Raw genomic sequence first — 12,986 nt, 5'->3', positions numbered from 1 at the left:
TACCATTTTTGATGGCTAAAGCATTTGTAAATATTCACAAGGTAATCCATGTCTTTAAATAGACAGAATTCGCCCATAGAGTTTAGTGGACTCATGTTTGTGGGGTGCGGTTTAAGTGTAGTGTTGCTGGAAATGTATCATGTTTTTCCCCTGTGGGTGAACACCTAGTCAGGATATGCTGCTCAGTAAAGGTAAGTTTCATCAAAACCGGGGGAAGGAGGGTGCAATGAGTGGTTAGCTTTATGCAGGATGTTTTGTTTCCTCTAATTAGCTTGAACTCGATGATCCCTCATTATCCTCACACCCTTTCAAAGTCAGTTTAAGGTTGTGAGTGTGTCATTTAGACATTATGTACCTCCACCCTGTCCTTCATGACCGTCATCTTTCTTTCTCTATTTTGCATTTCCTGACAGTTGGCACATTCATACAGAGTTAAATTTTAACAGGGTCTGAAAGTCCTTTGTCCATTCTTTTTTAAAGTCCACTTATTTAGACGTCACAAATTAAACTCAGGGAACTCTTTGCTTTGACAGGACCGAGATTTACACTTAATGTAAGTGCATATATTACACCTTTTCACCCTATTTTTAATCTTCATGTTATGGTTAGCAGAATATAGTAGAATCTTATTAGGCCCCAGAGTAAAGCTGTGAAGACTGGTAAGAGATGGAGCTTTGATTACCAAAACACGTGCCTTATGCAAAAGAACCTAAGCTTGTATGAGATGCACAGGATTGTTACACCAATCTGCAAACCTCTCGGAAATATATATAGAACACTGTCTTTCATCTGTACCGAAGTATGGTGCTTTGTAATGGGGCTGGTATTGTATCAAAAGCATTGTTTGTATTTGTCTCAATCCGAACGTGTGTATTTCAGTCTGTGTGGAGATTTGTGTGTGCGTAGCAAAAGTTACATGTTAAAAAAAAAAGAGAGAAAAAGTAAAACTGCATGATTGTAACTTGTGATGTTGTGTGTTGTTGTTGTTTTTTATAGAGATTTGTGTACGGTGGCCCCTAGAGACAAAGCACGTACAAACTCCAAAACACTTACAAAATCCAAAACACGTGCAAACTCCAAAACACGTACAAAATCCAAAACACATGCAAAATACAAAACACGTACAAAATACAAAACACGTACAATATACAAAACACGTGCAAAATACAAAACACGTGCAAACTCCAAAACACTTACAAAATACAAAACACTTGCAAAATACAAAACACGTACAAAATACAAAACACGTGCAAAATACAAAACACATGCAAAATACAAAACACGTACAAAATACAAAACACGTGCAAAATACAAAACACGTACAAAATACAAAACGCGTGCAAAATCCAAAACACATGCAAAATACAAAACACGTACAAAATACAAAACACGTGCAAAATCCAAAACACGTGCAAACCCCAAAACACGCGCAAACTCCAAAACACATGCAAAATCCAAAACACAACGGAAGTGCTCCAGGACGCTAGGGGCAGTGTTGAGCTTTTGTTACCTAGTAACTACACAAGCCAGGAAGTACCAATGACCGGATTTGGGGTCTGCAGCCTTAAAGGCCGCATTTTAAGGCCGATTATGTCACAGCGACACGACAAAGACTGTCCCAATTCAAAGGCTGCTCGAAATGCGGCCCTCAAATGCGTCCTTAATTTCCCTGAATTTTAAGGATGGGTCTGTGTAGCCTTCATGGCCCAACATATCCCAGACTTCATAGCGCGGCGGTGGTTTGGATAATTTTGCCGAAAAAAAACGGCGGAAGCGGAGCGGACGAAGAGTAAACTTCCAGAAGTAAGTACTGAATATTATGTCACTTATTTATGCGCAAATGTTTTTATAATGAAGAACATTAAAACATTACTGTTGGCAACATGTCGGGAAAGTTATGTGACATTAGCGACGTTTGTACTAACTTGGTTTTAAAGCCTTCACTTCAAAATATTCGCCGTTCAATAGCTGACTTTAATCTTACAGAGAATGTGATGATTTTATGCGTAATTAAAGTCAGTCATGTCAGTCAGCTGATGGTTCACTCCTTAAGCTGAAAGAAAGATGCTTTAATCACAGGAGTCACACATGTGTCCACTGTACCATCTGGGAACTCTTCTTGTTTACACTCGTAATGACACAAACACTAAATCCTCCTTCTCTGGTGCTGTTTTGTAGCAGTGTGTACACCTGAGACTGTCACCTGTCTGTCTGTCCTGCACTCTCTCTGTTTCTTTCTCTCTGATTGTGTAATAAAAATATGAACATGTATTTATAAGTCACACTTGTGTTTGAATCCTGCAGCTTATCACACATTTGATTTCTATGTGTGACACCTGCAAGTGTCCAGAGTGAGGACAGACTGAGGGACCCACTGCATTACATCATCTGTGAGGCTTTGCACCCCTGATGATCCACCAGGACAATCTCAGCAGTATGTGAGGAAGAGGAGGAGGAAGAGCCAGCAGCAGCTGACAGATGGAGAGAATAGACAGACTGTTCCCTGTTTGTGAAGGACTGCTAGAAAAGTTTAAAATAACTAATTGTCTGTCCTGAATCAGTCTTATTAGGTAATGTTCAAATAATTTTATCATTCCAGTGTTTCCAGTGTGGGAGAAAGTACTCAGGGCCTTCAAGTTACGCACTATGAAAGGCAGCAACAAGTTTAATGTTCAGAAACCTAAAGTCTGTATCAGCAGCAGAATGGAACTAAAAATAAATGTTTGTTTCAGTTCTATGAAGCTTTGAGTATTTTGGATCAGTAGCACTGCTGTGTTTGTTGCATCATATTGCTGTGATTGTTTATATGCTTTATATATTCTGAGGTAAGTTGATCTATAGTGTTACATCATATTCTATAAGGATGTTATGTGTTTGCATACTTTCTGCCCAGTTTGACCCATTTAGCAGACGTCAGCCTGTTTAAAGCTCTGATATCTATTCTGTATGACTTAAAGCAGTTATGACATGGTCTGATTTTCTCACCCAATAAAGGAATATTTAATACATCAGTCTACTCTTCATTTTATCAGAAACATATATATACTATTATATATTGTACATATATTTATTAGTTTCAGATGTAGCCATTCTTGTTTTTTGCTTGTTTACATTATTGTATTTTGCACAACTCTGTTGCTTGTGAAGCTCGCACACAAGAATTTCACTCACATGTGCTGTACCAATGTACCTGCACATGTGATGTGACAATAAAAGTGATTTGATTTGAAACAGCTCACAGCTTGTACATTTTCTTTTTACACATGTATGTAAGCATTTGAGCCAAATTTAGTAATGCCAACATACTGAAGGAACAACATTTGTCTCTTATATATGATACACCTATATATGCACTGTCAATATACATTTTGAACCAGCTGCAGATGTCAGAGTAACAACTGACTGACCCCCACATAAAGTGCGTTACAGTAGTCCACAGGGGAAGAAATAAAAGCATGGATCACGGTTTCAAAGTGCTGCCTAGAAAGAAACGATTTCACTCTTGCCAGTCGCCTTAAATGATAAAAATGGACTGGTCCAACTTAAAACCAAGGGCAGTAACAACAGGTTTAAAATAAACCTCCAGGGGTTCCAAATGAAAAGAAGAGGACTCACAGGGGCCACTGGGTCCAAACACCAACAAATCTGTTTTCTTTTCATTCAAATTTAAAAAGTTTAGAGCCAACCAAGCTTTAATGTCATCTAGGCATGTCAAGAGAGGTTTTATTCAGATGCCATCCTTCGGCTTCAGTGGCAAATAAATTTGGCAGTCATTCCTATATACTTGTCTTTGAGTGAAGATTTAAGGTGGTAAGACATGTAAATAACTGCAACTTGAATCTGTACTGAAGCTCAGTATTTGACAAAGAGTTCATGTTCACTGCTGTAATACCTAATAATGACTAATATAATAACCATAATATTGGCCATATTATATTTACATTACCAAAGTGATATGACTTTAGTCTCATGAACAACATTAGCTAATTGTTATTTACTAGCTAATCTTAAATGACTGTTCAGTACAGAAATGAAGCCCAAAAATCATGTTTTACTGTCCTGTGGTCTCAGCCTCAGATACTTATCAAATCACACAAAGCTCTTGTAGAAACAAACAAACAAATGAAAAAAAATATGTTCTCCTTCATTTCTGTCAAAAAAAGTTGTATGACACGTTTCCAGCTGTTAGTATCATAGTTGCTAGGCAACCTGGGAAGCGCAACGGAGACTAGAGCCCATGTGTTTGCAACAAACTTGCCGTTTATTTTACAAATCGAGCTCAACACTGCCCCTAGCGTCCTGGAGCACTTCCGTTGTGATTTGGAGTTTGCATGTGTTTTGAATTTTGTACGTGTTTTGGATTTTGCATGTGTTTTGGAGTTTGCATGTGTTTTGAATTTTGTACGTGTTTTGGATTTTGCATGTGTTTTGGAGTTTGCACGTGTTTTGGATTTTGTATGTGTTGAGGAGTTTGTGCGTGCTATTTGGAATTTGTAAGTGTTTTGGAGTTTATACATGCTTTGTCTCTAGGGGCCACCGTAGGGGATTTGCGCTTTAATACTTTTGAACCATTCATACTCACAGAACAGACATGAACACACAGACATACTGATTTCTCTACGCACACACAAATCTGATTACACGTACACGAACTGGAATATGTACATGTGAATTAAGATACTGAGATATGCCCATATTCTTTGCACCTGTCATTTTTTTATCCAGTTGTGTGTAAATCCACTTGAGCACCACATGCTGGGTGCGCACACAGTGGGAAAGGGCGTGACTCTGGCTGTTGATTACATTCGAGGCGAGAAAGAAATTGAGACAGGGAGAGAGAGAAACAAACGAGTGCGGTAACAGAGTCAGAGAACCGAAGGAAACTTTCGAGGTGAGAACTAGTAAATAATTCTAAGTAATTTAGCTGTCCTGGATCACATGATACCTTCATACCAAAGTAAGATGAGCAAATATTTATTCAAAAATGTTCTCTCTTCAGTTTAAATCTTATTTGTGAATAACAGAAAAGTGTAAACGAGTATTTCTGTTTCATTTTAATATGTGTGTGTTATTTTTTAGCTTCTTATTGTGGGGCCAAGCTGTTCAGTTTAATGAAAAAATACAAATCTGCAAAGATGTGTGAATGTTTTTATACCTGTGTTGCACCTAACAACTAGTATTTAAATGTGTTTAAATTTTACACATCACTTTTCAGGTTTCACAGAGTTCTTCTTCTTCGGGCAGTAAAATCAGTTTCACTATGAATAATAATCAGGTATGGTCACCTCAAGTGTTATTCTCAGGTTGTTATTTGACTAAACATACATATACAAACAGGCTCGATCTGATATCTCAACTTTATAACTGAATCTAACAAACCGATGCTGATGAAATGATTACCTCAGTGACAGGTAGAGCAAATAAATTCATCTTTTTTTTGTCTGTATATCTCCAGGTGAGCGGTCCCATGTATGACAACCAAGTGTTTAAACATGAAGAATATAGTCCTCCATATTCTGTAACACAGCAGATCCCCAGCCATTCCTCCATCAACCAGTATTATACTTCAACACCCGGAATACCAGCTAATCCAAGGCAAACAAAAGGTACTGGAATATTTGATTTGACCAAGGTTGTCACTTGGCAAATATCCATCTGGAAATATGTATTGCACATTCACAGAATCATTAACTTATTTTTGTTCCACATTTTAAATCCACACATACTAATTTAACCTAAATAATTAAAATTGTTTCCTTGATTAAATGAATACAGTTTCAATCGAGTCTTTTCTAGAGACACAAGACAACGTGGCTAAAATAGTTTTAAACTGTTGTTGTCTAAAAGTTGGCAGGCAGAAAGCCGTGGTGACTGTTACACCAACTGATGAATTTATTGATTAACTGATTTTTAAAGTCGATAAACTTGAAGAGTTTTACGGTGTTTCCACAAGTTAAATACTGTGCAAATTTTAATATGCAGCATAAAATAGGTAACTGTAACTTCCTCTTAACCACTAGATACTCACAAATTCAAAACGTAGACACTGAACTATCCAGACACACCTTTCTGAATATGACTGCATTCATAGAGAGTTGCAAACTATGAAAGATATACAAAACAAAACAATAAAACACAGAGTGGAGTTATACTTTTGCATAAAGTTTATTTATATAGTGCAATGCAGAAACTCTTCATATTAATTGAAATGTTTTAGTTTCATAAGCTCAATAAAAAGAAACTCTAAATATTAAAGTTAGAAGATGTTAAAAGCAAAAGAAAAGAAAAAGTAAATGATGTGTTTATTTACTTCAAGAATTTTGGTTTACAATGTTTATATGAGCCTCAAAGTAAGTTAGCTGTGTTTATGACTCTTCTTTGGTAGAGTTTATTGCTTCTTGTTAACTGTTTTATGGTTTACATTACTACAATATCACAATATTCATCTGTCGTCACAGTGGCTGTTTAGATTTCTAAAACATGGGCAAACTCAGTGCAGTTGTGTCTTGTTTGTGACTGCGCATTAATGATTGGGATAGTTATACATTTATACAGCTCCAAATCACAACAACAGTCACCTCAAGGTGCTTTATATTGTAAGGTCGACCCTACAATAACACATACAGAGAAAAACCAACAATTATATGACCTCCTATGAGCAAGCACTTTGGCGACAGTGGGAAGGAAAAACTCCCTTTTGACAGGAAGAAACCTCCAGCAGAACCAGGCTCAGGGAGGGGCGGGGCCATCTGCTGCGACCGGTTGGGGAGAGAGAAGGAAGACAGGATAAAAGACATGCTGTGGAAGAACGACAGAGATTAATATCAAGTATTATTCAGTGCAGAGAGGTCTGTTAACACATAGTGAGTGAGAAAGGTGACGGAAGAAGAAATATTCAATGCATCATGGGAATCCCCCAGCACCCTACGCCTATTGCAGCATAACTAAGGGAGGATTCAGGGTCACCTGGTCCAGCACTAACTATATGCTTTAGCAAAAAGGAAAGTTTGAAGCCTAATCTTAAAAGTAGAAATAGTGTCTGTCTCCCAAATCAACAGTTTTTCCATGAATTTTTACAAATTGATACAGGATTGTCTTTTTTTTTTTTTTTAAATCTTGGCCTTCAGGAAGAAAGAAATGTCACTGGAAGTACATCCTGAGTGCATTTCTGTGTGTGACTGTTATCCTGGCAGTGCTCGGACTCTTGCTGTGGTACTTCCGTGAGTTGATCTGGAGACTGTGCAGCTGCATAAAATTATTTTTATAATTTAAGTATTGTAATATGGCATGATTCTGCATGCTCTTGTATATATATGAGATTCACAGTAGTAAATGCATGTGCTCACAGTATACTACCAGTGTCTACTGGGGAAGTCGTGTGGAAAAGGTGGGATGTGTCTGAGCCATACCCGGTGGTGTGATGGAACCATTGACTGTCCAGATGGAGAGGATGAATCTCAGTGCTGTAAGGCATTCAAATCAGTGTCTCAGTCTTCCACACAGTTATTTAGTGTACGAATCTATTTTTTAATAGACTTGATGTTTCACAGTTCGCCTCCAAGGGGCCAACTCCATGCTGGAGAGTTATTCATCAAGCAGCCAGACCTGGATGCCCGTGTGTGCTGACAACTGGGATGATAACTATGGACGAACTGTGTGCAGACAGATTGGTTACAGCAGGTGCTCATTGTCCTTTCCCACTGACACACTTTTGCAATGTGTGGTGTAAAAAGCTCACTCATATTACACGACTCATGATTTGCATTGCTACTGGACCTTGAATAATTTCCAAACTAAAGCATTTTTTTAAAATTACATACAAAAATATTTTCTTGGATTAGATATAATAGATATTTGTTTGATATAATAATGTGTGCGTCACATTACTGTAACTCCTCAGCCCTTTGACAAAAATGATAAGAATCATCTTGTAATTTTACACCTGGTGGCCTGTATGATACGTGGGTGATAAAGTGTTTGTTTTTTTTAGCTGCACAGACCTACTGCTTACCTGTGGAAACAATGGATGTACTTAGTTTTTCCACCCACTGAGACAACAACTAATATTCTTCTGAAATGACAAATGTGCAGTATTGATTAGTACATATTTTTCAAAGTTCTAACTCAGAGGGAATGTCCTTGCGTGACATGCATGTATGTGTGAGTACAGTCTGCTGGTCTCATCTCCCTGTCACACGTGCCTCTTTGTCCCACAGAGATGATTATTTTGCCTACAGCCAAACCAGTGCAGGTTCTTTGGCCTCCAATGGATATATGAGGCTGGAGTCTGGAAGTAATAGTGGCTCACTAATACAGTCACAGCTCACTCACAGGTATACACAACCACATATCACTGAGTGCTCACTTCATACACACCACAGCATTTATAAAATGTGCCGTTTTTTTCATCCTTTCACTTTCAGCTTACTGTGCTTCTCCAAAGCTGTCACACTTCAGTGTATTGGTAAGCTACTGTGTTCTCTGTGACATACGTGAAATAATAATGTAAATCCCCAAAACTTGATTCTATTTATCTGGACGTCGTGTTTCAGTGAAGAAGCGTTTCCTCACTTGGATGAGTGATGGACAGAATCAAGTTTTGGGGATTTCCTTACTTGGATGATTGATCATACATCAATGTAATCATTTAGTCTGTCCATTTGTCTGGTGCTACAGTGTCTGAATTGGTTTAAAAGCTTGAAAGTCAGCGAAAGTAACATTGAGCTCCTCGGTCCTCAGAATGTGGCAAGAGTTCAGCAGCTCCGAGCAGTCGTATTGTTGGTGGCACAGAGGCTGTAAATGGAGCCTGGCCATGGCAGGTCAGCCTCCAGGTTTCAGGTCGACACAGCTGCGGAGGCTCCGTTATCAGCCGATACTGGATCCTGTCTGCTGCACACTGCTTTAAATAGTGAGAGCTTCTATTCTCTGCTTTCTTTCACCCGAACATGTCATTGTGCTGTTGAACAATAGCAAAAACATAATCCCTCTGACGGAAGTAATCCTGATTCAAAGAACTACCTGTGTGTGTGTCATATTTACAGCTTAATGACTTAGGTGTGCCTTCAAAGACAAAGTACACAGGATATATGGGAATATTACTTTATTGCAATATATTTATTCACATGTTGGTAGAAAGGTAACTGTGTCACTGATAGCAGTGAAGCACGCGACGTGTTTGCAAGTTCAGTAGGTTTGTCTCTTTTTACGACAACAGGTTCACTTACTGTGTTTATCCCACAGAAGACATTAACATTAACTATCTTAGTTGAAGCAGGCCTAAGGTTTGGCCATGCAGCTTTGACCACCATACATTCAATTAGATGATAAAACTGTGTAAGACTGGAACTGCCAAATCGGTATCATACAGTGTCCTCAATTTCTCAGTGAGAGCCACCTTTACTTTTTATGTCGAGTCTCCAACTATCAGTTGTCGAGTCCTCCACTCAAGTGGAGGATTCATAATGGATCAATAGTGACCTCGTGTTCATCTTTTATCTACAGTGTTTTGGCTAATATTTAATAAATCCACCATGCCCATTTCACCTTGTCTTTTCCTTGGCAGTTCCTCTTCTCCTTCATTGTGGAGGGTATACTATGGGGACGTGAACTTGGAAAACATGTTTAACAGCAGAGTTCAGAAAATCATCAAACATAAAGATTTTGACACAAGAACGAATAATTATGACATTGCTCTCCTAAAGCTTGATACACCTCTGACTTTTAACAGTAAGTACTTGGAAGTTAATTTCACATGTTAATTTCAATGATACTGTGATTACGTGATTGCAAATCCAGCACTCTAAGGTGATACATGCTTATGCCTCAGATAAAGTTCGGCCGGTGTGTCTCCCCAATGTTGACCTGAACCTTTCTACTAATCGTCAAGCATGGATCACAGGATGGGGAGCACTGCAGTCAACAGGTGAGGCAAAACCATAACTGAATATGTCAAACCTTCAGCCTTTGGCAACAGCCTTTACCATAACACCCAAAATGTAATTCAATGGTATTTATTTATACCATTTATTTATTTATATTTATTTATTTACACCATTTATATAGCACCAAATGTTTAAAATTGTAAGGAAAATACTCTACAATAATGCAACAATGGAACAATCACATAAGCAAGCACTTTGGTGACAGTGGGAGGGAAAGACTCCCTTTTAACAGGAAGAAACCTCCAGCAGACTCATGCTCAGGGAGGGGCGGGGTCATCTGCTATGACCAGACCAAGCAGAGGACTTAAATACACGGAACGGCAATGAGGAAAGTGGAAACACATGGGGAACACAGCTGATACAAAGTGACGTCACAGGGGAAGCAAAACTAAACACACAAAACATGGACCGTGAGACTAGCAAAGTAAAACAGGAAACACTGAGACATAGACTGACACGTGAGCATGCGTCAACATGACAGGAGGCAAGGCAGATGAGAGAGGGAGCGAGGGAACACGAGAGAGGGGACGAGAGAGCACAAGTAAGAGAGACATGACGGCTGGGGAGACATGGAATGACACACAGGAAGTGGAGACGAGACATCTCGACAAAGCAACATGGAAACTAAACATAGCAGCCGAAAAGGAAAACCAAAATACTACACACAAAGAAACCACAAAACACCATTAATTCCAATAGGCTGGCTCAAATGACCCAAGTCACCGGAAATTAGTTGATTCCAGTCCTGGCCAATTGTTCGATGCATCTCTAATTGTAAGTTCTTAATCATGTAACACTGACCAGCATTTTCAAAAAAGGCAGACACTGTTTAGACTATTACAATATGTGAATGAATTTCATTGATTGATTAACATCTGTTTCATTAACTTCAGTTAAATTTATTCAAGCTGTTTTTAGCAATACCAGAAATATGGAGTCAGTATTAGGACATCAAAACTGATCTAATGTTTACTGTCACCTTTTTTTTCTTCTTTACAATAAATGCAACCACCACCAGTTCATTATTGTATCTTCACTAATAGCTACCACTACACTTTTTCCATGAAAAAGTAAAACAGTTATGCATGTCCTGTCCATGTTAAACAACACTTTTTAATGACTCTTAAACTAGTGACTGTGATATCCTCAGTTAATAGGAACATAAATGGATATTAAATAAAGCCAGTGAGCAGAACAGACTCTTTCCAACTGAGAATGAAAAGAAATACAAAGTTCAGTGTGTGACCCAGAGCAGAAGAGTAAAAACTACTACCGCTGTTTTGGATTTTTGTTACTTGTTATTAACAATATACAGTGTGTTTATGGCCTTGGATTTGGGATTACCTTGCTAGTGACAGGACCTTTGAGCCAGCTTCAGGCTTCTCAGAATGAAAAAAAAGTATTCAGACCTGAGTGGGTCTATTCCAGCAGCTGTCAATGTAGTTTGTGTCCACGTTGACACAAACACAAGAACACAAGACAAATTTAGGGGTTGAATACTTTTTTCACAGCACTGTCTAATATAAACTACGTTGAGTGAGAAACCTGTAACGCTCCTTTTCATTTTTCATTGTCGATTATTTCAGATGGGACTTAGCAAGCACTGCCTTTCATGTTTGTCTGAGTTAACAGTGTGAATAATCCTTTTTCCAGGGCCAACCCCTAAAATAATGAATCAAGCCAAGGTGACCATTTACAGCAGGGCCACTTGTAATGCACCTGAAGTATTAAATGGTGAAGTCACCAAGGCCATGTTCTGTGCAGGTAGCCTGGAGGGAGGAGTTGACTCCTGTCAGGTCAGTCTGATCCTCCTGTCACACACTCTGAGATGTAGCAATACGTGTACAACCTGAGATATGTCTGTGGTTCTGTGTGCTGCAGGGTGACAGTGGAGGTCCCCTGGTCGTGAAAGAAGGAAATCGATGGTGGCTGGCAGGAGCTACGAGCTATGGTTATGGATGTGCTTTGAAGAACAAGCCAGGAGTCTATGCCAATGTACCATTCTTTATTGACTGGATATACGAAAACATACAGGTACGTATGCAATGGGAGGAGAATAGAGAATAAAGTCCTGTGAAATTATCTGTTGATTAATCAGTGGTGTCAAATGTTTATCCTGTATTTTCTCTGCCACATCAAATATACATTTATATTTGTAAGTTTAGCTAGAAAGTCATAGCAGTGCTTTATTTGTGCGTGCTCTTCTGTTCACTTTGTACATGACATTGAATGTTTGACTGTTTTTCATGTTGTGTGAAATGATGTTCTCTGATACATAATTTGGTGATTAATAATCATCTAAGAGAACAAAAGAGAATCTGCTCTTCCCCCTAAATCTAATCATACTTTTTTTTCTTTACCTCCATAGAATAACTGAGACGTCGGTGAATTTTTGAAAGGAACTACTTGAGTTACTTGCAAAACAAAAATCAACCAACAAAATAATGGATCAGCATTTTTATATTCTTGTTTATAGCATGCACTGAATTTCTTGCATTTGGACAAAATAAAGCTATTATTTGGTCCAATAAAACTAATTTTCAGCAAAGAGTTGTTTTTTTGTAAATTCACATTGTGCGATAGATGTGCTACAGAAAAATGTAGCTTTGCTTTTCTTACTTCTGCCTGGCTAACGAAGCTTGCTATGCCATGCCTGATACAATGAAATGAATTCATACATGTGCCTTTTAGCTCCCACCTCAACTAAGTATGATGTCCTTGAAGTGGAACAGCAAGGTCAAAGCCAGGAAATCAAATTTTGACTGTGTCACATAATGTTATGTAATAAATTCCACTAGAGTTAAATGGTAAAAAATGGTAAATGGCCTGTATTTATATAGCGCTTTACTAGTCCCTAAGGACCCCAAAGCGCTTTACATATCCAGTCATCCACCCATTCACACACACATTCACACACTGTTGTGTTGTATCTCATAACTGTTTCAAAATAAAATATGACCAATGTCAAATGTTCTGAAATAAGTTGTACTTTAAGTGTTCTGTGTGCGCTGTGGATGACAGCTTTGCTCACACTGGAGTCTGTTT

General features: G+C 38.4%; 1 protein-coding gene across 1 annotated transcript; it reads left to right on the top strand.

Moving 5' to 3' along the window:
- Positions 1–525: 525 nt before the first annotated feature.
- On the top strand, positions 526–12,778 carry tmprss2 (transmembrane serine protease 2). The gene is made up of 14 exons (XM_080867407.1): positions 526–553; positions 5,216–5,275; positions 5,456–5,606; positions 7,128–7,220; positions 7,349–7,465; positions 7,551–7,680; positions 8,217–8,333; positions 8,424–8,464; positions 8,740–8,908; positions 9,563–9,726; positions 9,827–9,922; positions 11,595–11,737; positions 11,823–11,975; positions 12,310–12,778. The coding sequence occupies exons 2-14, from the start codon at positions 5,261–5,263 to the stop codon at positions 12,316–12,318; spliced, it is 1,398 nt and encodes a 465-aa protein (XP_080723533.1). The 5' UTR covers positions 526–553; positions 5,216–5,260; the 3' UTR covers positions 12,319–12,778.
- Positions 12,779–12,986: the final 208 nt, after the last annotated feature.

This window comes from Rhamphochromis sp. 'chilingali' (genome assembly GCF_963969265.1).
Source record: "Rhamphochromis sp. 'chilingali' genome assembly, chromosome: 19".
Lineage (NCBI taxonomy): Eukaryota > Metazoa > Chordata > Actinopteri > Cichliformes > Cichlidae > Rhamphochromis > Rhamphochromis sp. 'chilingali'.
This window is presented reverse-complemented; position numbering and strand designations above follow the sequence as displayed.

Coding starts and splice junctions, on each gene's coding strand:
- tmprss2 (XM_080867407.1), top strand. Junction 8,334..8,423: donor CAGTCACAGCTCACTCACAG/GTATACACAACC, acceptor TTTCACTTTCAG/CTTACTGTGCTTCTCCAAAG. Junction 9,727..9,826: donor TACACCTCTGACTTTTAACA/GTAAGTACTTGG, acceptor CTTATGCCTCAG/ATAAAGTTCGGCCGGTGTGT.